The sequence below is a fragment of the Mustela lutreola genome, chromosome 15 (assembly GCF_030435805.1).
Source record: "Mustela lutreola isolate mMusLut2 chromosome 15, mMusLut2.pri, whole genome shotgun sequence".
NCBI lineage: Eukaryota > Metazoa > Chordata > Mammalia > Carnivora > Mustelidae > Mustela > Mustela lutreola.
The window spans coordinates 43,158,386-43,183,211 of record NC_081304.1 but is presented as its reverse complement, the minus strand read 5'-3'; the positions used below and the strand labels follow the sequence as shown (position 1 = coordinate 43,183,211).

Below are 24,826 nucleotides of genomic sequence, written 5' to 3'. Positions count from 1 at the left end.
TTGTTCATTCGTTTATTCGTTCTTCCTTCCTTCCCTCCCCTCTTTCTTTTAAAGATTTTTTTTTTTTTTTTTTTTTTTTTTGAGAGAGAGAGCATGAGAGAGAGAATGAGAGAGAGAGAGTGCACATGAGCAGGGGAGGTGCAGAGCACTCCCTGCTGAGTAGGAAGCCCCATGCAGGACTTGATCCCGGGAGTCCAGGATGCTGACCTAAGTGGAAGGCTAATCGTCTGAGCCACCCAGGTGCTCCTGCAGAGTTTTTTTCTATAAGAAATTTTATCTCGGGGCGCCTGGGTGTCTCAGTGGTTTAAAGCCTCTGCCTTCGGCTCAGGTCATGATTCCAGGGTCCTGGGATCGAGCCCTACGTTGGGCTCTCTGCTTAGCAGGGAACCTGCTTCCACCTCTCTCTCTGCCTGCCTCTCTGCCTACTTGTGATCTCTGTCTGTCAAATAAAATAAAATAAAATCTTTAAAAACAAAAGAAACTTCATCTCAACCTTCTTTAGGATATAGGTGTTGAGGATTACTGTCATAACTTTTGACCCCCTGATTAAAGCTCCACTTCCTTTTAGTAAGGATTAATTGAGGCACCTAGCTGACTCCATTGGTAAAGCATGAAACCCTTTATCTCAGGGTTGGAAATTGAAGCCCTACTCTGGATGTAAAGACTACTTAAAAATAAGATCCTAGGGGCGCCTGGGTGGCTCAGTGGGTTAAAGCCTCTGCCTTCGGCTCAGGTCATGATCCCAGAGTCCTGGGATCGAGCCCCACATCGGGCTCTCTGCTCAGCAGGGAGCCTGCTTCCTCCTCTCTCTCTGCCTGCCTCTCTGCCTACTTGTGATCTCTGTCTGACAAATAAATAAATAAAATCTTAAAAAATATATATATATCGTAAAAAGAAAGAAAAAAGGAATTAGCAATTACCAAGTTTACTCTCTAGAGGTCCATGATCAAGTCCCAGGGCCTCTACGTGCCTTGCTTCAATATAAGAAGCTTGGAATTTAAGAAATCCAAGGTGCACTTATTACTCAGTCCTAAATCAGTGTAAATGACTGGGGCCTTTCCCATTAGGTTTGGGGTCTGAAATTATGATGATATTAATAAGCAAAAGAAGATACAATGTTTGACATGCTCTTGATATTATGAGTAAATAAACACCTCACTTTTTAAAAAGAGACAACTAGTGTTTACCCTGAATATCCCAAAGAAATGCTTGCTGCCCACCTGCTAACTTAGCCTAATAACTTGTATGATGGGTAATATATGTGGAGGTTATTTCTTTTTTCCTTTTATCAGTTTTAGCTTAGCCAACCAGTTGCCACTATTTGGTGTAGAAGCTGTATATAAATTATCAGGAGCAGAGTTCAGCTGTTCCAATTCCATTGTATTTGAGCCTTGACAGAGAATAAAAGAGCCTCTAACATATTCAGGAAACTGAACAGTTAGCTCAGAGCTTGTTGAGGCAAGCCCAAGTTTAGATATGTAATAATATCTGAGATTTGATTATAAAAAAATTCTAGTTCAGTATGTGCTATGGTGAGTGCTGTGAAATGTGTAAGCCTGTTGATTCACAGACCTGTAGCGCTGGGGCAAATAATACATTATATGTTAATAAAAATAATTTTTAAAAATTCTAGTTCACTTGCACTGGGTTTCTGATTAATATTTTATTTTTTTTAAGATTTTATTTATTTATTTGACAGACAGAGATCACAAGTAGGCTGAGAGGCAGGCAGAGAGAGAGAGGAGGAAGCAGGCTCCCTGCTGAGCAGAGAGCCCGATGTGGGGCTCGATCCCAAGACCCTGAGATCATGACTTGAGCCGAAGGCAGAGGCTTTGACCCACTGAGCCACCCAGGCACGCCTGATTAATATTTTAATTTAATTCCTAGAATCAGAGAGTCCATGCTCTCTTCCATTCCTCCTTATGTGCATTTACTGCTATCCATAGCTGTATCCATAATGTTCATTTAGCCCATCCCACTAGGGTTAGACCTTCATCCATTTAATATTAGTTTTTCTTAGAGTCTCACAAATGAATTTGGTTTGAAATGCTCCATTACTTTATGGAACATAAAGTTAGTAATACAGCTCTCTATGTATGTACTTGAAATCAGAATGGTCAGCATTACATTCTTGTTTTATCAGCTTCTATTAGAAACAAGCTTTAATGTAGCCAATTGTACTTTTTGTGCTTCCCTAGCTTTTCCTAGGAGTATCAGAACAGAAACAAAAAGATAGCCACAACAGTCTCACCTCTGCCTTGCTAAATGGCTCACTTAAGCTGTGTGACTGCGTCTCTTTTTCTCTTCGCCTGGCTACTTTGGGATTAGTGACAGAATTGAGGGAGAGGAGACTCTGAGAAGCACTGAAAGAATACCAATTAGAAATTGCTGTCAGGGGGCACCTGGGTGGCTCAGATCTCAATCTTCTGCCTTTGGCTCGAGTTGTGATCCCGGGGTTTTGGGATCGAGCCCCACATCAGGCTCCTTGCTCAGCAGGAAGCCTGCTTCTCCCTCTCCCACTTCCCCTACTTGTGCTCTCTCTCTTGCTGTGTCTTTCTCTGTCAAATTCATAAATCTTTAAAAAAAAAAATGCCCTGGTAGTTGCTATTATTATAAATTATGCTAGTAGCCAATATTTGTTGAACTTTTACTATATGACAAGCACTGTGCTATGTAAACATACACTATTTCATATGATTCTTATAACCCAGTGGGATAGGTATTATTGTATCTCCCTCTAATTAATTTAGTAACTTACTGAAGGCTTCATGGTTAATACATGAGATGGAATTAGAATTTAAGTCTTCCTGAGCATGCTTTAAGACGCTGATGTAAAAAGAGGTCGAATGATCTAAAGCTGACCTTCTACATTTCCTAATACATCTGTTGTCTTTTAACTTCCAGGCTGTAAGACTAGAAAGTACTTACCAGAACAGAACACGCTATATGGTAGTGGTTTCAACCAATGGTAGACAAGACACTGAAGAAAGCATCGTCCTGGGAATGGATTTCTCTTCTAATGACAGGTATGGTACCACAAAAGGAAGGATGAGAAAACTCCTTTTTAAATAACTATTCCAGTTGCCTTTTGAATTACTACAAAAACATGTTATGCTATTCTACTCTTAAAGTTCAATGCCTAAAACCAGGGAGCACAAGTAAGATACAAGACTGTATCTTAGTCATACAGTCTTGAAAGATGAAAATGATCAATGAATGTCTTTGGTTCCTAATTTATCACTATTCCTTACCTTCCTCTCATCCTTAGATGGTAATGAATATAAATGATTTAAATTGTTTAAATATAAATGATTTAAACTTATATCTCCAGAAATAAAAAGCTGCCTTATCTTTGTAGTTAACTTTATTTTAAGCAGTAATAATTCACTTTGCTGATTCTAGGGCACGTACCCTTTGTGATAGTGTACCAGTAGATTTGGGGTTCAAAGAGAGCCCACTTTAGCTCTAATCTCTTGCATTTATTCATGGCCTTACACCTTGGCTTTTACCAAATGTTTTGCTTCCTTTTTCCTTCTTCTGAGTTAAAAGGGCGGGGTGGGAGGGAATTGATTTTTTTAACTCAGAACAGAACCTTTTATACTCCTGCACCTTTGGCTTTAGCAGCACTTTGCATCCTTTAATTAAGGGTATCATACCACACTCAGAACCTGGCTCTTTTGTGTGCCTAAAGTTTATTGCTCTCCTTTTTTATTTTCCCACTTCTTCTGGAGAAACCTTGGGAAGACTGTGGAATGTGGCTAAGCAGATCTTTGCACTCTAAATAATAAGCCGCAGGAAATCCTGCCAGATGTCTCAAAGCATTTGACTTCCTGATTTGAAACTAGAATGGAACTGTGGAGTAGTAGCTAGCAGTGTGACCCAGGCCTGGGAGAATTTAACCACAAAGAAGAGACTAGGACTGATTCTAATTGTCATGATGTTGGGAGGAAAAGAATCACACTGTCATTAGGTTTCCCAAACAAGTGTTTACCTAAGCTTGTATAGTCAACCTGAAAATTATTTGTGGTTTCACAAGGATCACAAGGCCAGAGTTGTTACCTTGTATAACTCTTACAGCCTTTAATTGTATGCTCTGAAATTGCATAGGCTTGTAAACCATATTTAGGTTTTCTCCTGCATGGATTTAACCTCTGGTGTTGGCTAAGCAATAGACCTTTCAGTAAGCATTTATCCTTTAAGAGCACCTATCTTGCCTATATTCATTAGTATTTTAAGGCCTCTGATTTACATTTTTATCTCTTTAGATCTACGCTGTCCCATTCAGTAACACCACATGGTGACTATTTAAAGAAGTTAAAATTAAACAAAATTTAAATTTCAGTTCCTCAATCACAACTAACCACATTTCAAGTACTCTAGCTATATGGGACTCATGGCTATAATAATGGACAGTACATATATAGAACATTTCCATCATTGCAGAAAGTTCAGTTGGACAGTGCTACTCTATATCCTATTTCCTTTGGTTTTTCCTGACCCCTCCCTTGGAAACCCCATAAAACAGGAACAGGGACTGCTTGGAAACTTCACTTGAGCCTTCCCCTAGAGATACAAAGCAACAACTTCAGATTCTTCTGACCCAGTGTAGAAGAAATCAGATGTGTACTCTTATCTCTTTCACTTTGTTGTAAACATTCCCAGAAATCATAAAGAATGTTTACTAATATGGGTGCTCAATAATTTATCCTCAGTGAACTGTTTCTGTCTTCGGTAATGGTCCTGAAAATTTTATTTTATGGAAGACAAAAATGTGATGTGAAAAGCTATAGAAACTAGTTTCCATTCTGTTTGGTGAACTTGGTATTATGAATTCCCATCGATCTTCTGTGAATGAGCTCCTTGGACAGTTAAGAAAAGTGCTGCCCTCACCAAAATACTGGCACTCACATAATCTAGTATCATTTCTAGCTCAACTGTTTTTGAAGGAGTTTGTATCATTTTATATCTGAGAATATAAAAAGTTGATGTTTCAAAACAGTACTAAGCCAAAGTAGAACCCAGATTGTTTATGACGTTTCTTCCCAAATAGTTATCAAGATATGATACATAAGTTCATTTAGCCTTTTTATAGTATTTTTAAGTATTGTGTTATATTTCAATAATAATTTTTTAGTATTATGTTATATTTTGAGTAATAAATTTTTAAATATACAATGTAACCTTGGTATTGCACTGAATATATTTCACTGCACAAATTGCACTGAATATATTTCAAATCATAAAATAATATTTTTGTGGTGGTGCTTTATAATTTTTCTTTGTACCCCCAACACCTTGAAATGTCTGGTACGTATAGGTGCTCAATAAATATTTGTTGTCTGGGATGAGTCTCTACTAAAATAAGTACCTATACTTTAAAGGAGAAAAATCTCAAGAAGCTCAAGGTAAATTAGATAAAAATTATAGGTTGCGCCTAATTCAGGCCTCTTTTTCCTGTTGTGTGAAAAAGCTACTCAATGTAAAGAAGCCTGACCTGAGTATAAGCTGAACATGTGATGTATGGTTCCTGTATATTGCTGTCACTTGTCAACTTGAACTGGGATCTGATCACAAGCTCACAGATCACATTCTTTTGGACCGTCTGTATTCTCTTCTGTAGTTACTTAATTTCAAGATTCGTCACCAGGCTATAAACCCTTCATATTTATACCCAAACGATACTTGTTGCTAGGAACTTGGCTAAGCACACACTTTAAAAAAAAGAAAGAAAGAAAGGAAAGGAAAGGAAGAAAAAGGAACTACTCTGAAAATAACCCAACTCCATTTTGGGAAGCCATCTTCGAAACAAGTTTTCCTTGTGCTTACCTCATGTACTCAACAAAAATAGTGGTGGAGCTGTCTTCCTTCCTCTTGGATTCTTGCATGATAACTCTGCATCTGGAATTCAGGCCCAGCCTTCCAATGTGGATAACGTGTTGCAATCTTGAGTTCTGGACTCTCTGGTGGAACACACAGTGTTCGATGTTGAGTAACACAGGCCTGCGAGTACAGTGCAAAGCATTAGACACAGCCCACCTAGGGAACAGCCTTCCTTAGCCCTGCAGTGACTCTAGTAGCAAAAGCTTGATATTCCTCATGCTGTTTTCTTTTCTTTCTTTTTTTTTAAAGATTTATTTTTTTTATTTATTTGACAGACAGAGATCACAAGTTGGCGAGAGGCAGGCAGAGGGAGAGGAGGAAGTAGGCTTCCCTCAGAGCAGAGAGCCTGATGCGGGGCTGAATCCCAGGACCCTGGGATCATGACCTGAGCAGCACCTTAATCCACTGAGCCACCCAGGCACCCCCCTCGTGCTGTTTTCAATGCATTTTCATGATGTCCCTCCCCCTCCCCGTTCCCCAAGTCAGTTCTAGTTGTATTAGAGCACTCATTCACTAAAAATTCATATTCAACATTTGTTTTAAATGACAACACATTCATATGTATTGTTTCACTTTAAAATATTTATGATATCCCTATGAAAGTGGTTTTGTTAACTGCGTTTTAAGATGAAGAAATTAAGGATGAGAGAGGGTAAATAACTTTTCAAAAGGAATTGAAATAGTGAAGAGGATCAAATCCAGATATTTTGACGAAGTATAACTGCCCAATAAGTGGTAGTTATTATATGTCTGGTTCTGTTATATACATTTCTTACTGTGTTACGTAATTTAATCTTCAGAAACATTCCAGTCAAGATAGTATTTTTTTTAAAGGTTTTATTTATTTGACAGAGAGATCCAGCCAGAGAGGGAACACAAGCAGGGAGAGTGGGAGAGAAAGAAGCAGATTTCCTGCCCAGAGGGAGCCTGATGCGGGTCTTGATCCCAGGACCCTCGGATCATAACCTGAGCTGAAGGCAGAGGCTAAACAACTGTGCCACCCAAGAGCCCCTTATTCAGTTTTAAGACTTTTTTTTTTTTTTTTTTTTTTTTTTTTTTAAGACAGGCAGAGAGAGAGGAGGAAGCAGGCTCCCCACTGAGCAGAGAGAGCCTGATGCGGGTCTTGATCCCAGAACCCTGGGATCACAACCTGAGCTGAAGGCAGAGGCTTCAACCCACTGAGCCATTCAGGCGCCCCTTTATTCGGTTTATAGATAGGGAAACTGGAGCACAAAGCAATTAAATACTTTGCCTAAAATTATATAGTTAGTGCCCGAACCCAGGTTCCAGAGCCCATCTGATTCCAGAGCCTGTGCACTCAACCATACTTTGCTGTTGTACCTCCCATGTCTGAGGTTCCTTCTACTATACAATGCTGCTTTTCTGGATACATTGGCAAGGAGAGGGTGTCAGAGCCTGGAAGACTGAGTGGAAAGAGAAAATGGTCAGTGGCAGCCTTAAGGAGAGAAAGTGGCAGGGGTCTGGGGTAGATTACAGTAGTCCAGAGGGGTGATGTGATAGAGACACTATTTCCCAATTGGTGTTCAATAAATATACATAAACCTCAGAGGTCTTCAGCAACCAGCAATAGTTCTTGGCATTAGAAATTATTTTTGGAGTTGAGTAGGATGCTGTGACTTTGGGGTGAAACCTGCCAATCACAAGTCAGTAGCAATCACCTGGATTTTTTAGACAGTGGCCATTTTTAAGATAGCAATACAAGGAGCTCAGTCAGTAAGTTTTCTTTATTAATTGCATAAGGACCTGACTAACCACCTGTCTGATACAGCTACAGAGCACATGCATTAGACTGATAGTTATATGATAGAAATTCCTTCATTCTAACATGCCAGAATTTAAAGTTTAGGGCTTTTTCTTTGTGCTAAAAGAGTTAATCAAAAACTGCTTCCTACAATAGCAGGAATTAACCTTTGGACTATTTCTTCTCTTGCAGTAGCACTTGTACCATGGGCTTAGTCCTGCCCCTCTGGAGTGATACCCTAATTCATTTGGATGGTGATGGGTAAGAGCTTTCCCTTTTTATTCTCCTTATAAAAGGCCAAAGGGTGGGGTTCCATTTTAGTGCCCATTCATTAAGCTCAGTGGGAGGCCCATTGTGCCCAAGTAAACTGTCATGTCAGCAACTCAGTGAGTCTTGTTTTGTAAAGTGGAGTTAAAAATACAACTTGCCAGGGCCTCTCACTTCTTCTAGGCTGACTACGGTAAGAATCCAGACAAAGAAAAGCTAGTTTGTTGGCTCACTCTTTAATCTGAGCATGTGGGACTGTTGCAATGCTCTCCCAGAGGATGATATGTTCTGTTTCAAATAACCTCGTGCCGCCTCTGCCAGCTGTCAGCCTACAGTATAACCCCTTTCTTGTGCCAATTCCTTCCAGTGACCCTCCACCCCCACCTCCTGGTGTTTTTAGAATGTGTCCCCAAGAGACCAAGATGTTTGCTCCAGTTTATAAAACCAGGGTCAGGTTTGCTAAGAACCCACAAGACTTCCAAACAGAAATATATAGCAGAACAGTTTGTCTGCAACTACAGCTGGGAAACTATATAATTCCCTAACTCCAGTGTAGGAATCCATTCATTTTGCTTGGTAGATAAAATCAGACAATTTGTTGAAGCTTTTCAGTCAAGCCCTATACTCTTAACTTCTGCTTGAAGTGTCTGATGATTTCTTCTATTGAGCCAGCAGTTGCTAGTCTGAGAAATAACCTTGAAAACTCAGAACTGAAGTAACCTACTCTCATTTGTGGATTTTTTATCTCATTCTTTTTTTTTTTTTTCCTTAGTGGGTTCAGTGTATCAACGGATAACAGAGTGCACATATTCAAACCTGTATCTGTACAGGCAATGTGGTAAGAGGACTTTTAATGTCTCTATGAAAGGTTTTTTTCCTATGAAAGTTTTAAATATATTATTGGGGCAATATTTTGTAAGTAGTAGTAGTATTTGAAATAGTACAGTTCTCTATGAAAATGCTGTATGACCTGTTTATATTTTTAAGATTTTGTGTGATCTGTTTGTGTGGCCTTCATAGTTAAAGATGTCCTGGGAGTTCAAATTATTTCAAATTATCATTGTGGAAGACCTTAAGCCTTGGTGAACAAGTGAGATTCAGAGGTGTTCTTAGACTCTGGAAGATATTAATGAATCAATTGCTGGCTGGAACAATTTTATAGGGACACATGGACTAAGGTAGCCCCAGTCTAGAGCCAAATCTAGAACATCACACTACTACAGTACATTAGTGTTCAATTTCTTAGGGTAATCAGGGATATTATTGATAGATAAGTTTCCGTTAAAATTGCTGATGACTGTTTGCAAGACTGCATAATGCAAATAAAGCCTAAACATTGTAGATATTAATAATCATGAGCTGGTGTGCTAACACTTTGTGGCTACTTAACTATGTGTCAGATATTGTGCATTACATGGATTATATCTAATCATTACACCAACTCCCTCAAAATAATATTATTAGCTCCTTATCAGTGATGAGAAAGCTAAAGTTTTGGAGAGGTTACATACCAGGCCTGAGAGCATCTTTTCCATTTAGGCAGAATAGACTCTTACTCTCTTACTCTAAATTATCTAGAAAAATGATTTAATATAACTGGGGAATGGTGTGACTCTAAGATTCAGAGTCTATCCCTGAATTAAGGATTTGAATTTCAGTTTCTCATTCAGTTGCCTGTTCTGTAGTAGAAGTCCTCATGAGGAGCAGAATGGACAGAACAAAAGCCAAACAGGAATAAAGGAGCCTGAAAAAGAGACTCCAGGGAGCTCATTTGCCCTTGAATAATAGCCTTGATAGGCTTGAGGTGGGTGCCTCATAAAACAGAGTCAACTGAACTTAAGAATCTTACCATTTCATACAGTAATTGAGGTGGGAAGAGTTACAGGTCATGTGTTTAAACCAGATTTTTAGATTTAGGGCACATTCCACAGATAAATAAAAGTTTTCTCATGGAAAACTTTTACCTTCCTTGACTAAGGCTCCTTTAAAGGTAACTGACATGTCTATTCCCAGGTACCAAGTAAAACCAAACAGCCTAAGTCCCATAAATGACAGTGTTTTCTGTTACATTTTGAGGAAGAGTACAAAGCATCTTCTTAATTCTTAAGACAATGAAGGAAGATTCAAGTAATAAACTGGTTCAATCTTTGATGTTCCAAAGCAAACTGACTAGTCCTACTTCTGTTAGCTTAGCTAATTCAGAATAAACTTTGGGGGGGGGGTACCATCTGGAAAGCAGTGAACTTAAAGTCACAGGAAAAAAGATGATCTATGGATCAAAGTGGCATTTAGACCAGGTGTTTCCTTCACAGGAAGGTAGTTACTATAGCCTCCAACTCCTGTATGCTGCTGAAGTATCTGAGGTAGCTAAGCCTTGAGTGTATTTTAGGGATCTTGCCCCAGATACATGTGGCATATGCTTTTGAAGCAGTTTTCCCGGCCGAAGACAACATGCATTGACTATCCTCTACATTGCACTTAGCTGGACCTTACCTTTAAATCTATGTAATGAAACTGAAATTCACAGAGAATTCTCTGAGAATTTGATAAACTTCTCTGAGAATTTAGTTCACTTTGAGTAATAGAAGGCATCTTAAAAGAATCTGCAACTTTGTTTTTTTTTCTTAAGGAAAAATGTTTCCCTGAGAGAAATGGACTGAAATGTTTTTCCATTATCAGATTGCTAATTATCTTATGTTTTAATTTACATTATACGGGGTTGACAAGGACTCAAGGAACAGACATTGTCATTTGCAGTTGGTGGTAGAATAAACTGGAACAACCTTTCTTGAGAATAATTTGCCAATATGCTTTACCATTTTGCATGCCCTTTTGACCCAGTAATTTTAGTTCTGAGAATTTATCCTAAGGTAATAATTGTGGATATGTGCAGAATTTTTAACTATAAGAATATTTGTCAGTGTTGTAATAATAGCAAAAAATGGAGAACAATTTAAATATCTGAAAAACAGGAATTAGTTAAATTATGGAACTGTTAAAACAATCTAGTTGAAGAATATTGATATAGATGTTGACAAGAAGATGTAAACTAAAATCAAGTTTAAAATGTATGTAGAGGGAGACCAGGATAGCTTAGTTGTTTGGGCGTCCAACTCTTGATTTCGGCTCAGGTCATGATCTCAGGGTTGTGAGATCAAGTCCTGTGTCAGTCTCCGCACCCAGTGGGGAGTCTGCTTGAGAGTCTCTCTCTCCCTCTGCCACTGCCCTGCTCTCGCTCTCTAAAATAAATTAAAAAAGCTTTTTTTTTTTTTAAGATTTTATTTATTTATTTGACAGATGGAGATCACAAGTAGGCAGAGAGACAGGCAGAGAGAGAGAGCAGGAAGCAGGCTCCCTGCTGAGCAGAGATCCCAATTCGGGGCTCGATCCCAGGACCCTGGGATCATGACCTGAGCCGAAGGCAGAGGCTTTAACCCACTGAGCCACCCAGGCGCCCCAATAAATAAATCTTTTTAAGAAAGAAATAAAATGTATATGTAGAATATGGTCATATCTTTATTAAGATCTATGCATAAACAAAAAGACTGGGAAAATCTCTACTAAAACTTTAACAGTAGTTATTTCTCAATGGTCAGACTATAGAATATTTCTGCCTTTTACTTAAGGTCCCTAAATTTCCTAAAGTTAGTATGGATCACCTTTGTTACTGTGGGGCGGGAATTAAACGATATTTTTCAAAGAAAGATGTAAATGGATTGTAAATGGAATTCTCTCATAATATCCTCTTCCTGTAGGAGAGAGACTTTAACTTTTAGCTAAGAAGACATTTCATTTAACAAATAGTGACTGTGCTCCAACTATGAACTAGGCATTCTTAATAGGCACTTGAGATACATCCATAAACAAAATGTAGAATGATCCTTGCTCTTATGTAACTAATTTCCTAACATTTCTGGCTTTAGCTTTTCCCAAGTATATAACTAAAAAGGTTCTTCTCAAATAGAAAAAAAAGAAAAGCAAAAAAAAGGGGGGGGGTGGGGGTACTTTCAGTTTTGTTTACCCTTCTTGGGTTCCTGAGTTCATGGTCAGAGATTTAATTAGTATAACCAGAGCTATTCTTAGAAAGTGGCTCAAGTGTATGAATAAATGGTTTAAGGAGACTGGGAGACTAAAGCAGCAAGAATGATAAATGTCATTAGATTAGTACTTTTGGGGCATGAAAGGACATGTCCTCAAGGCTTAGGGACATCTATCTACGTGATCTTTGTGGACCCTCTAAGAATCATAGGAAATATACACTGTAAGATGATTCTGTGTCAAGGGAAACAAATATTTATATAGTAAATGGTTGAGATCTTTAGTTCTGTAGTGATACAACATACCCACAGCATGGTTTCAACTACAGAATAATGAGCTCCAGAGGTACCCAGACCTATTTTTCACTAGTGGGTTGTCAGTTCTCCTGCCACTGTCTACCCCCGTCCCTAATAATGCATCAGCAAGAAGTGTCTAGCCAATTGCTATGAATAGGTAATATAATCAGAATCAGAGAACCTTAAATTCCAGGGAATAGATTCTCCAGAGGCCAAATTCTCTAAGATTTAAAAATTGAAAGAGTTTTGGGTACACATGGATTATTGGCTTTTTGATGTCTCCAGTTCTACAGTGCTCATTTCCAAGCGTATCTTTCAGGTCTGCACTACAGAGTTTACACAAGGCTTGTGAAGTGGCCAGAATGCATAACTACTACCCAGGCAGCCTGTTTCTCACTTGGGTGAGTTATTACGAGAGCCACATCAACTCAGATCAGTCATCAGTCAATGAATGGAATGCTATGCAGGATGTGCAGTCCCACCGGCCTGACTCTCCAGCTCTCTTCACAGACATGTAAGTCAGCTAACTCAGGATCACTGAAGTGTTCTCTGTTATATCCTAGGAGGTTGTAAGCAACATGTTCCTCCCTAATCTCTCTCTTGGAGAATTAATCTTATCCAGTGATATTAGTCAATGTCTGTACTACACATCTGCCACACAAAGAACCCTATTCTTTCTGTTGTCTGCAAAGGCCTAAGGAGTTTCACTCCTGGGCACAATGGAATCTCCATAGTAAAGAATTGCTATACCATAAAATCCCATTCAGATTCCACCAATTTGACATTTGAGTTTAAAGGGAGTTAGGCTGAATTCTGCCTTTGCATTATCTGTGAAAGAAGCATTTGGTAAGCAAATTAATGACACAGAAGCTTTTTTGTTTTGTTTCATTTTAAAATTCTATTTTTAAGTAATCACTACACCCAATGTGGGGCTCAAAGTTAGGACCCCAAGATCAAGGGTCACATGCTCTACTGACTAAGCCAGCCAAGCACCCTGACATATAGAGAAACTTTTAAAGGGATGTTTCCAATAATTAAACAAGATGTTTCCAGTCAATTTAAAAGACTGTCTAGGATAGATACTATGCTAATTTTAAACTGATTTCTATTCACATATTTTTAAAAAATAATTTATAATTCAAGTCTTTGACTCAGCCCCACCATTGCCTTTTTGGGTCTTTGTCAGTGAGATTTTATTAAATCTCACTGTGAGTTGGATAAAGGCCTGAGGTGGAGTTGATGTTTTTTCCTTTTTAGGTCTATGTGTTGAAATTTATGTGACTATTTTCGAAATTAATCAGGATGTTTATTTCTCCCTGAATTGATCTTTCTACACTTCCAAGGTATTCTATAGATGGGAAAGAAGAGTAGCTACTTACTATCTGACCATACAAACCTTCACCTTCAGATTCCTAAATGGATACCAGAACAGTTCACGGGTTTTTTTGGTTTCGTTTTTTTGGGTTTTTTGTTTTGTTTTGTTTTGTTTTAAGAAAATGCTTAGTTTGGATAATAGTGTAAACTTATTTTTACTGAAAAAGGTGAAATTTCCAAGAATTGTGTGAAGAGAGCAAGCAAAAAAGCAGTGGAAGCTTTTTGCATGGGGTGTTACTGATACTAAGACCTCCTTTTCATTAGCCCTTAGTCCTTTGAAGATCCCACAGTAAAAGATAAGGATTAGTCTGGCTTTCAGAATCTTGGGAAATGTTACTGAGTTCATGCTTTATAGATGGTTGATGGGTATCAAAGAAATGAGTGTCTCATCTGGCTCAAAAATGGGCATTCTAAAACAGATTTACATGAGACAGAAAAAACCCTTCTTTTCATTTCTCATGATTTTGATAAAGAAAATTTGGATATTACATCAGAAAGAAAGAAAAGGAAAGAAAATTGGCTATAATCTGTCTCTATCCCCAAGCAAAAAGAGTGATGTAAAGAGTAGTCCCTGGCGCATAGTAGAAGCTCATTAAATGTTACCTCTTAGTATGTACCATATAACCCGGATTTTAAGATACATTTACTAACCAAATGTCTGTCACAGAAAAACTGAAAAGCTATAGGTCATAATATTATAATATTATCATAAAATAATAATATCATAAAATGATAATCTCTGATGCAGGGATTTTCAATGATTTTGTTTTTCTTTGTGTTTTTACATATTTTCCGGATTTTTGTCTAGTGAAATTGAGCAAGAAAGTGTATTTGTATTGTTATGTTTTTTCCATTTCTTCCTCCTCCCTAAATTGACTAGAAAAGCCTAAAACACAATGCTGAGCATACAGGGACAATGTGTGCCAAAATGGATTTAAGTACTCTACTGCAAATAAAGTTTGTATTTTGAAATACAAGGAAGGGGAAGAGGGAACATACATGTATAGTGCCTCCAATGTATGTCAAATATTATGTCAAGCATTTCATACATGATACCTCATTTAATCCTCATAAGAACCTCATGAGGCAGATATGATTATTATGAGGCGATGTGATTTTTATCCTAATTTTATAGAAAGGGAAACCCACTCAGAGAAGGGAAGAAATTTGTTCAGGGTCATACCACTGGGAAGTAGCAGGACTGATTAAAACCCAGGTGTGTCTGCTCCCAAACTACTCTGTCCCAGAGAAGTATTGTGAAAGATTAAGAGAAAGATTGCTAACTAGGAAATCTAACTCATGCACATGGGTGGTAAAATTTGTTTCTATCAGTATTTTTTATTGGAAGAACGATATGTATCACTTTCTGTCACTAGCTATGTCTAGGAAAAATGGTGAGGAGCGTGATTAAGATCCTGTCAAGACAGGGATGCCTTGGCAGATAGGGAAAAGGCACAGGCATTATCTGTATTCTACAGGGCTCATGAGAAACTATGAGCCCAAGTGGTGGGGAGCCCGAAGGTTGTGAGGTCAGAGCAGCCATCTTTGGAGATTACTGAAGCTATTTTTGCAGCCAGTGATAAGGCGGTAGGCAGCAAGGGCAGGCAGGATGCCTGAAGGCTTAGTCCATTTCCATCTCCAAATAAGGAGGTGCAGAGCAGATACCTTTCTTGAGTAGGTAAGAGGGAAAGATGAGACAGAAAGTCCTTTTTGTCAGCCTCACTCAAATTCTGCATAATATGAAATAGTGCTTTTAGAGAGAAGCATCCAGTTAAAATGAACCAATACCTTTCTAGTAATTGGAGAGTTGACTTCATAGTTTAATTTCTATTAAAGTTCCAAGGGTAATTTTATTTTTAAGAGTCAGAAGATTAAGGGAAGCAACATAATCCTGCAGGTAGAGTGTTAGGCTGGGCTGAGAATGCTGGTTCTCCTGCCAGTGTATGTGATCTTTGGCATGTCATTTAACCTTTCAGCTGTTTATTTCCTTTATCTGTAAAATGGGGATAACAGTTTCACAGAGATGTTATGAGAGCTTTTATGAAAAGAAACACATTTTAGATGAAAGTACTCTGGGTAGTTAATCCTTAAAAACCCATTTTGGAGTGAATTTGCCTCAATGAAGAAGGCAGAAATCGTTCTTTTGTCTTTCCTGTCTCCTAGAACGATAGTAATAAATGGTCAGCATTCAGTGGCATATTAAGCTGCTGAAGACGTAGTTCCATCAGTGGGTTATACCACTGTTCTACTCAGCTTGGTATTCTAGCTCCACGAGTGGTAGTCAGGGATACTTGATGAAACAGTATGGCTGTGATTCTTCGTTAAAGTGGTATACACAGTAGTATAGCTTTTTGTCTTTATTCCTTCATAGATGCATGTGGATATATTTTAAAGGATTTTAGACATGTACATCCTCTTCAAGTAATAATTTCTACACATTGACATTCTATGCATTGTGAAAAGAAACTTTTTTAAGTATTTTTTTTCTTTTTCTTTTGCTTTTGCTTTTTTTGCCATGCCCCCAGAATATCAATGTTTGAGAGTAATAGAGGGAAGGTCTGCCAATTTGGAAGCATAATCAAATGGCACATGAATTAGCCTAGTCAAATTCCTGCCTAAGAAAAATCACCATTTCTCTCCTCAGACCAACTGAACGTGAGCGAACAGAGAGATTAATTAAAACCAAATTAAGGGAGATAATGATGCAGAAGGATTTGGAGAATATCACATCCAAAGAGGTAAGAGACCTTGAGTTCTCCTTGTTTCAAGGCTAGGAGTGTGGAATAACAGTAGGTATGGGGTTAGAAATAGTGAGTGATTGAAAGTACAGAGATACTTTTCAGAGATTAGTAAAACATGTCCTCCTTGTTTCAGATACGAACTGAGTTGGAAATGCAAATGGTGTGCAACTTACGAGAATTCAAGGAATTTATAGATAATGAAATGATAGTGATCCTTGGTCAAATGGATAGCCCTACCCAGATATTTGAGCACGTTTTCTTGGTAAGTCTAAGAGCCACTCACAGTGCTGTGCCGAATCTAGTCCATACCAGCTCTGGAGGAGCAACTGTTAAATTTTAGTATATTTAAAATTAAATGTAACTTAAAAACAAAGGTAGTAAGTATTCAAACCTCATCACTTCCTAATTTTTTACTACATTTAACTGTTATCTGTGCTCTTAGGTTATTCACATGTATTATATGGTGGAAATGTTAGATAATGGTGTGCTTCTGCTCATATCTTCCCTATTCCTCATTTGGTGATGTCAAGCTGGTAGATTAAAATTGACTAGTGGGAAAATTTACACCAAGGAAGTAGGCAAATGCTACAAATCAGGTCCTTCCCCTTCACCATGGATTGTTAAATATCTCATCTGTTCTTCATGACAGTCAAAAGTCAAATACAGACCAGTTCACAATAGTTTGTTTTTTTTAAAGATTTTATTTATTTATTTGACAAACAGAGATTACAAGTAGGCAGAGAGGCAGGCAGAGAGAAAGGAGGAAACAGGCTCCCTGCTGAGCAGAGAGCTCAATGCAGAGCTCCATTTCAGGACCCTGAGATCATGACCCCAATCCGAAGGCAGAGGCTTAACCCACTGAGCCACCTAGGCACCTCCGCAATAATTGTATACAGTGTATACAAATAGAATGATACTTTGAGGTCATTCTTTCAGATTTGCCAAATTTGCCTTAAGTCTTATATATCTGAGTAGAGGAGGTAGGAACTACTTATGACTGAGAGACTGTTGGACTTTTAAACATTTGGAACTTTATAGCTAGCTACATTTTGAGTCCCCCAAATATTTTTGTGTTTGCTAAAATTTCAGTGACTTAAAATTGTTCTTCATGGTTTCCGAACATTCAGTGACCTGAAATTAGCCCAGGGACACCTTTCTAACTAATGGATTAGGAAAGCTTCTAAAATCCCATTTTTCTCCCAAATATTAAAGACTTTTTTAGTTTCCATCTGTACATGGTAGTGGGAATAAGGTTAAAAAGGATAATTAAAATCAGTGGGAATGTCAGAACTTTGTTTTGCTTCCACTTCCCACACACTTGAACCAAAAATGCTAACAAGGAAATAAATTGATTGGTTTGAATTTCGCTTCCTTTCTCTGGTGAGGACATTTGTGAAATGATAAGAAGCTGAGAAACAGGAAACAAGAGGAATAAATACACAGGAACTGACTAAATTGGATCATCTTACCCCTGAATATTCAAGAGTTTGTATCACCAGGCAGTCAGATTTCATGCCATTGAAGGCTTGTGCCCTGAATTAACTTTGTGACAGTCTCAAGTATGTGTACTTGCACAGTGATTCATAGCGCTCTATAGCTATGAAATTACTCATGAAAAGCCGTGAGCTGGAAAGGGAACTTTTTTTCCATTACTTTAACTTCACCAATGTGTTTTGCCGTTTCTGGGTGTAGATCATAATGCAAAACTATCATTGACCTTTCCATTTGTAAAGCACTTGGCTTCGTTGTCTTTTGCGTCTACCTTCATGAGGGTTCAAGTATTCCCTGCTGGTGTATTGTTGGAAAGAATTTTTTGTGTTATCTATAGAAAACTTATGAGTCACTCATTCAAATGGACCCTGCCCCCAACTGTGTCTGTGTAACATGACTAATTTTTATGAAGGGCAAGTGCCTGTAGCCAAAAATAGCTCATGTTAGAAAATGATCAGAGCTATAAACTCGGAAGTCACGTTTGCATTAGCTTGTATTTTAACACCAAAAAGATGTGGACATGATGAATATTAAATACAGTTACTGTCAGACTGTTCAATCTGTTTAATTTTAATTACTTCCCTATGTCTCTGGTACCACCCCCCTCAAGAACTACCTTCTTTGTTTTTCCTGAAATGATATAATTTAGAACATAGAGAGAAATTTTAGTGGTACTCTTTTTTTTTTTTTTTAAGATTTTATTTATTTATTTGACAGAGATCACAAGTAGACAGAGAGGCAGGTAGAGAGAGAGAGAGGAGGAAGCAGGCTCCCTGCTGAGCAAAGAGCCCGATGCGGGACTTGATCCCAGGACCCTGAGATCATGACCTGAGCCGAAGGCAGCGGCTTAACCCACTGAGCCACCCAGGCGCCCCTTTTAGTGGTACTCTTAGCAGAAAAAATAGTCCGCTTCTCCCCAGATAAGTCTCTAATCAACTACAAATTAATTTGAGTATTTGTACCAGTATATCCATCCTAATATTTCATAATTGTTGGCATAGTCTTCTGTCTTGGCTTTTTTACTTATTACAAAAATAATTCATGTTCATTATAGAAAGCTTAGACAATTTAATTTTTTTAGTGAGCTACATGAGGTCCATTCCTTTCTATTTATTTTTTGATTGAAGCATAATTAACATACAATGTTATATTAGTTCCAGGTGTGCAACATAACGATTCAACAATTTTATACATTACTCAGTGCTCACCACAGTAAGTGTAGTCACCATCTGTCAGCATACAATGTTATCACAACATTATTGACTATATTCCCTATCCTGTATGCTTCCATCTCTGTAATTTACTAATTTTATGACTGGAAGCTTGTAACTCTTTTTTTTTTTTTTAAGATTTTATTTATTTATTTATTTGACAGGCAAAGATCACAAGGAGGCAGAGAGGCAGGCAGAGAGAGAGAGGGAAGCAAGCTCCCCGCTGAGCAGAGAACCCGATGTGGGACTCGATCCCAGGACCCTGAGACCATGACCTGAGCCGAAGGCAGCTTAACCCACTGAGCCACCCAGGCGCCCCTGGAAGCTTGTAACTCTTAATCCTCCCCACCCAGCTTTCCTCTGGCAGCCACCAATTTGTTCTCTGTATAGAGTCCGGTTTTACTTGTTGATTTTTTATATTTCACCTATAAGTGAAATGATAATGATATTTTTCTTTCTCTGACCTATTTCACTTAGCATGATTCTTGGCATATTCTTCTGTGTTGGGTTATTTATTACAAAAATAATTCATGTTCATTGTAGAAAGCTTAGTTTCAAAAGACAGTAACATTTAATCGTCAGCAAAAGAGATAAACAGAGACACCTTTTGTTATATAATATTCCAGTCTTACTTTTTTAACATGTGTGTCTATGTTTTTGAAAAAGGGAAATCCTGCTCCACTTCAGATATAATTCTCTTTTTTAGAGAATGGATATGTTCTTTCCATTGTGAATATTTTTCTTATTTGGGAAAAGCTTGCAAACTGGAGAATTCTGAAATTTAACTCTTATCCAACAAAGTGAGTGCATGAACACTTCTTCATCAATGGCTTCCCCTTTGTTTGCACCACCATATCCTATATCCAAACCCCTATCTCTTCCCTCCGTGAGTCTGTGCTCTGCTGGCTTTCCTAGCAATTGACACGGAAGAAGAGGTCTTATTCAAGCTGCAAGCAGTGGTGTTAATTTTCTGCAAAGTCATTTCATCTTGTGCGTAGCTGCCATGCCTGGAGTGCAAGCAGATTGTGTGAAGGGAGGCAGCAGGATTTTTCCCCTCCCTTTAGAAGAATGCTCAGCTCTGCAGTGCAGTGCACAGAGATGTTTATTTAAAAAGGTGTCCAGCTGGTATGGAGAAGAAAAGTATAAAGCATAGTTTAAAGAAAATCCGCAGCAAGAAGAGAGGAATGATTGGTTGGGAGCCAGGGTATTTCCAGAAGAAGTTCTTCCACACCCTTAAGAGTGTACCACTTCTCTGAGCTGGAAGCCTTTGCCCAACCAAGTCTCAATATCAACAGTTCTCCTGGAGGTTGTCCAGTTTGGCTGAGAAAAAGCCAAATGTGAACAGAGACCCTTTGCTGAAAGGCAGGCAGCTTTCTTAGGAAACACAGGAATATTGGACACAGCCAGTAATTTTGTTCATGAATAAAAACGAGTTGATTTTTATTGCTGATGGTCATCTTTTTTAATATTTTTACATTACAGAATAATGTTTCCTTTTCAAAGAAAAATTAAGCCTCAAATTGGTAGTTACTTCTGTAGGTGCAGAGAAATGAAGGATATGTGAATAGATGAGACTTAAATCAAATGGGCTATTTTAATTATTCATGATTTTGTCCATCAGCTGGAGATGTGTAGCATGAACTTTTCTCAGAAGGAAAAATTAACAGAACTCTTATGCCTGGTTGCCTTCATAATGTGACTCACAGTATTGTGGCTGTAGGTATGGTACGTTGAAGAAGATTTGGACAAGGCACCAGCCCTTGGAGATTATATTGAGTTATATTGATCCTAGCGGAACCTGAATACAGTCCTTCTTATTTGCTATGAATGTGCTCTCTTCTCTTTTGCTTGGAGCAATTGGACCCTCACAAGGCTATTTCTAAGTATAATATTGGAAAAGAAATTAGTCATTTGGGGGTGCCTAACTGGCTCTGTCAGTAGAGCATGCAACTGTTCATCTCAGGGTCATGAGTTCAAGCTCCACATTGGGCATGGAGCCTACATAAAAAATTTTAAAAAGAAAGAAAGAAATTAGTCACTCGGGCCTCTGGGCTATGGCACAGTGTAGGGGAACCAGAGTGAAAGATGGAAATGAACTTACTTAAAAATGTATTATAGTCCCAAGATTTCATTTTATACTTTAGTAAGATTTGAATGTGCTTTGCATAATTATATAGAACATAGTGAAAAACCCCATGGAATTGTGTCATTGTAAGCCTGAGAAGCATGGAGAGGGGGAAAAAAAAGTCTTTGGAGGGCTCCAGGGGGCTAATATGCATAGTATTTATATTGAGGGCAGAAAAGTAATTACACCACGTTGACTGCAGTTCTTCCTTTCAGGTTGAACCCAAGCACAGTCCAAGTCATGTTATATGGACTTCCCTGAGTCAGTAGCCAAAGCTTTTCATTTATTTTGTTTCTGGGTATGTGCCATTTCAGATTGTCAGGTTGAATTTTCTCTGGACAGGTAGATGAAAACCATGAACTTATCCCATCATGTAAGGGTTATTTCCATCTAGCTGGACAAAGTTCCACAGAGGATTTAGACTTCTAAATTAAGAGGTGAAGTGGTCACATTTCCTTGGCTACCATTTAGCCTCTCAACCATTATTGCTTGGCTTCTGTCTCCTTGAAGTTCATTACAGTTCTTACCTCTTTCTTTGGTGTGGCAGCTTGTTTTCAAAGGTTAATAAGCACAGAGTCTTCAGAACCTCCCTATTTTTTTGAAAGCAACTCAGCTGAGCTCTCAGGTCTGTAGAAAAGATCAGTTGCCCATCAGTTACTGTCCTTTTCCTGAATGGAACTTCATAGCATCCTTGATGTGTATCTCTCAGTTCAATAGCCAAATTAAATAATGTATCACTTGTCTTGTGATGATAATGCTTACATAACATTTACAGTTCTCAGAGTGCTTAATTTACTGATCTTATTTGGTCATTCATTCAATAAACATTTGTTGACTCTTTTTTTTATGCCAGGCGTGAGGCTAGATACTTGTCCAATCTGATCTGTTTCTATAAGGAGAGAGTAATGAACCATATCAGACAGATATTCATGGAAGGCCAGGGGCTAAGACATGGAAGACGCCTGGATTAGATAATTAGAAGTGGTCATTAGTAACACTAGCAAGAGTGATGAGGGCAGAAATCATAGTGCTGTAAGTTGAAACATATGGGAAATGAGAAATCAGAGGAAGAAATAGATTTTATTTCTATGAATCATAGGAAGGGAAGGGAATAAATGTCTAGAAAGAATATCTAGAAGAGAATTCAGGATAGAAAGAAGGTTTTTGCACTTTAATATGGGAGAAACTGGATTTTGGGGGGGGGCGGGGGTTGGGGGTTGGGATGGGGACTTATAAACAAACTTATTTCTCATAGTTCTGTAGGCTAAAATCTGAGATCAGGGTGCCTGCATGGTCAGGTGAGGACTATATTCTGGGTCATAGACTTTGTATTCTCACATGACTGAAAGGATCAGGAAAACTTCCTATTTGTGATTTGAGAAGGTACCCATTTCGGTATATAGGACTAGGGTGGGAGGAATGTCCATTTTACAGGTAAGGAGAGCAAAGACAGAGAGGTTAAGCAATTTGCCCAGTGCCCCACAGTTGGGACTTGAACCTGAGTCTTCTAATGCTAAATTCCATTTAATGCATAATTCTAAAATAGATAAATTCCTACTTTTAAGTGTTTGCCTTTTCAAAAGAGATGAACAGATAGTCCAAAGATAGAAAATGGACCTGAGGGGCACCTGGGTGGCTCAGTCATTAAGCGTTTGCCTTCAGCTTAGGTCGTGATCCCGGGGTCCTGGGATCGAGCCCTGCATCAGACTCCCTGCTTAGCAGAAGGCCTGCTTCTCCCTCTCCCACTCCTCCTGCTTGTGTTCCCTCTCTCACTGTCTCTCTGTCAAATAAATAAATAAAATCTTTTTTTTTTTTAAAAGTGGAAAAAAAAATGGACCTAAAGCAATGAAAAGTTGTTAACTTTTACTTTTAAGAGAAATGCAAATTGAAATTACACTGACATACATTTCATGCCTAACAGATTGGCAAAGATTCAGAAGCTTAACCACACATTTTGTTGGCAAAGCTGTGGGGAAAGTGACACTCTCATACATTGTTGGTGGGAATGCAGAATTGTTTCAGCCTCTATGGAGGGGAATTTAGCAATGTCTAACAAAACTATGCATTGGCCCTTCACCCAGCAACCTTACTTCCACAAACTGAAACAACATTCATAGGATACTAATTGAATAAACTATTCTATCACTATCCTATCCAATGAAGTGTTATATAAATGTAAGAAAGAATAGGGAAGATCTCTGTGAACTGTGATAATGGAGTGGTTCTGAGGACAATTGTAAAGTGAAGTAAGTTAAGAATAAAAGTATCTGTAATATACTACTTTTTTTTTTAAGATTTTATTTATTTATTTGACAGAGAGAGATCACAAGTAAGCAGAGAGAGAGAGAGAGAGGAGGAAGCAGGCTTCCCGCCAAGCAGAGAGCCCGACGCGGGACTCGATCCCAAGACCCTGAGATCATGACCCAAGCCGAAGGCAGCGGTTTAACCCACTGAGCCACCCAGGCACCCTCAAGTTTACTTTTTAATAAACTTTTGACTTTCAATCTTATGAAAGTTTGGCATATTCAAAATCAGATGGAAAAAACACACCCTAAAGTTGAATGCAAACAGGAGCTAGTGAACCCAAATATATAGCAATTGGATAACTTCACAGAAGGAAATTAATTTGGGGTGCCTGGGTGTTTCAGTAGGTTAAGTGTCTTGATTTCACCAGAGGTCGTAATTTCTCTGTCCTGGGTCCTCCGTGGGGCTCCCTGCTCAAGTGAGGAGTCTGCTTCTCTCTCTCCATCTGTGCTGTCTCTCGCTCTTGCCCTCTCTCAAGTAAATAAATAAAATCTTTTTTAAAAATTATTTTAAAAATAAAATAATTATTTAAAAAAGAAGGAAATTAATTCAAATAAGTTGTGAGCATAATATTCTGATTGAACCTCTTCATAGGAAGAGAAAAGAACTGCAAAGAAAATTTGAACTTAATAGATTGTATTTGGCTATGATATTGGTGTAGTAATGTTGAAGTTATTTTGTAAATAGAGTTAATGAGTTATTGGAAACCAAGGTTATCACTGTGAAATAGGTGAAAGGTAACAAAGGGGCAAGAAAGAAAGGGAGAACCTTGTGGTGTTAACTTTGAATTGGAGGTACCAGTATAAATCCAATTTTTTTTAAAGGTTTCATTCATTTATTTGAGAGAGAACATGAGCAAGGAGAAGGTCAGAGGGAAAAGCAGACTCCCTGTGGAGCTAAGAGCCTGATGCGGGACTCAATCCCGGGACTCCGGAATCATGACCTGAGCTGAAGGCAGTTGCTTAACCAACTGAGCTACCTGGGTGCCCTCAATTTTTTTTTTTTTTTCTTAAGTAGGCTCCACACCTAGCGTGGAGCCCAAGGAGGGATGCTCAAACTCGTGACCCTGAGGTCAAGAACTGAGCTGAGACCAAGAATTGGGTGCTCAACTGACTGAGCCACCTGGTACTCCTGTAAATTCAATATTTTTTTTTAAATATTTCCTGATCTGTCCACTGAAATTTAGAAGCAATAACACCCAATATTTATGAGCATATCTAATTAATGTCCAGGTTTTTATTGCAAAATATCATTCTTTGTTAAAAGAAACCAGGGCTCCTTGGAGAAATCACTAATTCCACTCACAAAGTAAATCTAGAACGACTTCTTATGCCAGA

The 24,826-nt window shown here is 38.4% G+C and overlaps 1 protein-coding gene across 3 annotated transcripts in view; it reads left to right on the top strand.

Annotated features, from left to right (window-relative positions):
* Nucleotides 1-24,826, top strand: part of SSH2 (slingshot protein phosphatase 2) — a 258,525-nt gene that overhangs the window by 205,474 nt on the left and 28,225 nt on the right. For all 3 annotated transcript variants that reach the window (XM_059147750.1, XM_059147748.1, XM_059147749.1), the window contains 6 exons: nt 2,905-3,026; nt 7,835-7,903; nt 8,682-8,747; nt 12,563-12,757; nt 16,262-16,355; nt 16,492-16,620. In XM_059147750.1, coding sequence (XP_059003733.1) covers nt 2,905-3,026; nt 7,835-7,903; nt 8,682-8,747; nt 12,563-12,757; nt 16,262-16,355; nt 16,492-16,620 — 675 coding nt within the window. The remainder of the gene's footprint in view (nt 1-2,904; nt 3,027-7,834; nt 7,904-8,681; nt 8,748-12,562; nt 12,758-16,261; nt 16,356-16,491; nt 16,621-24,826) is intronic.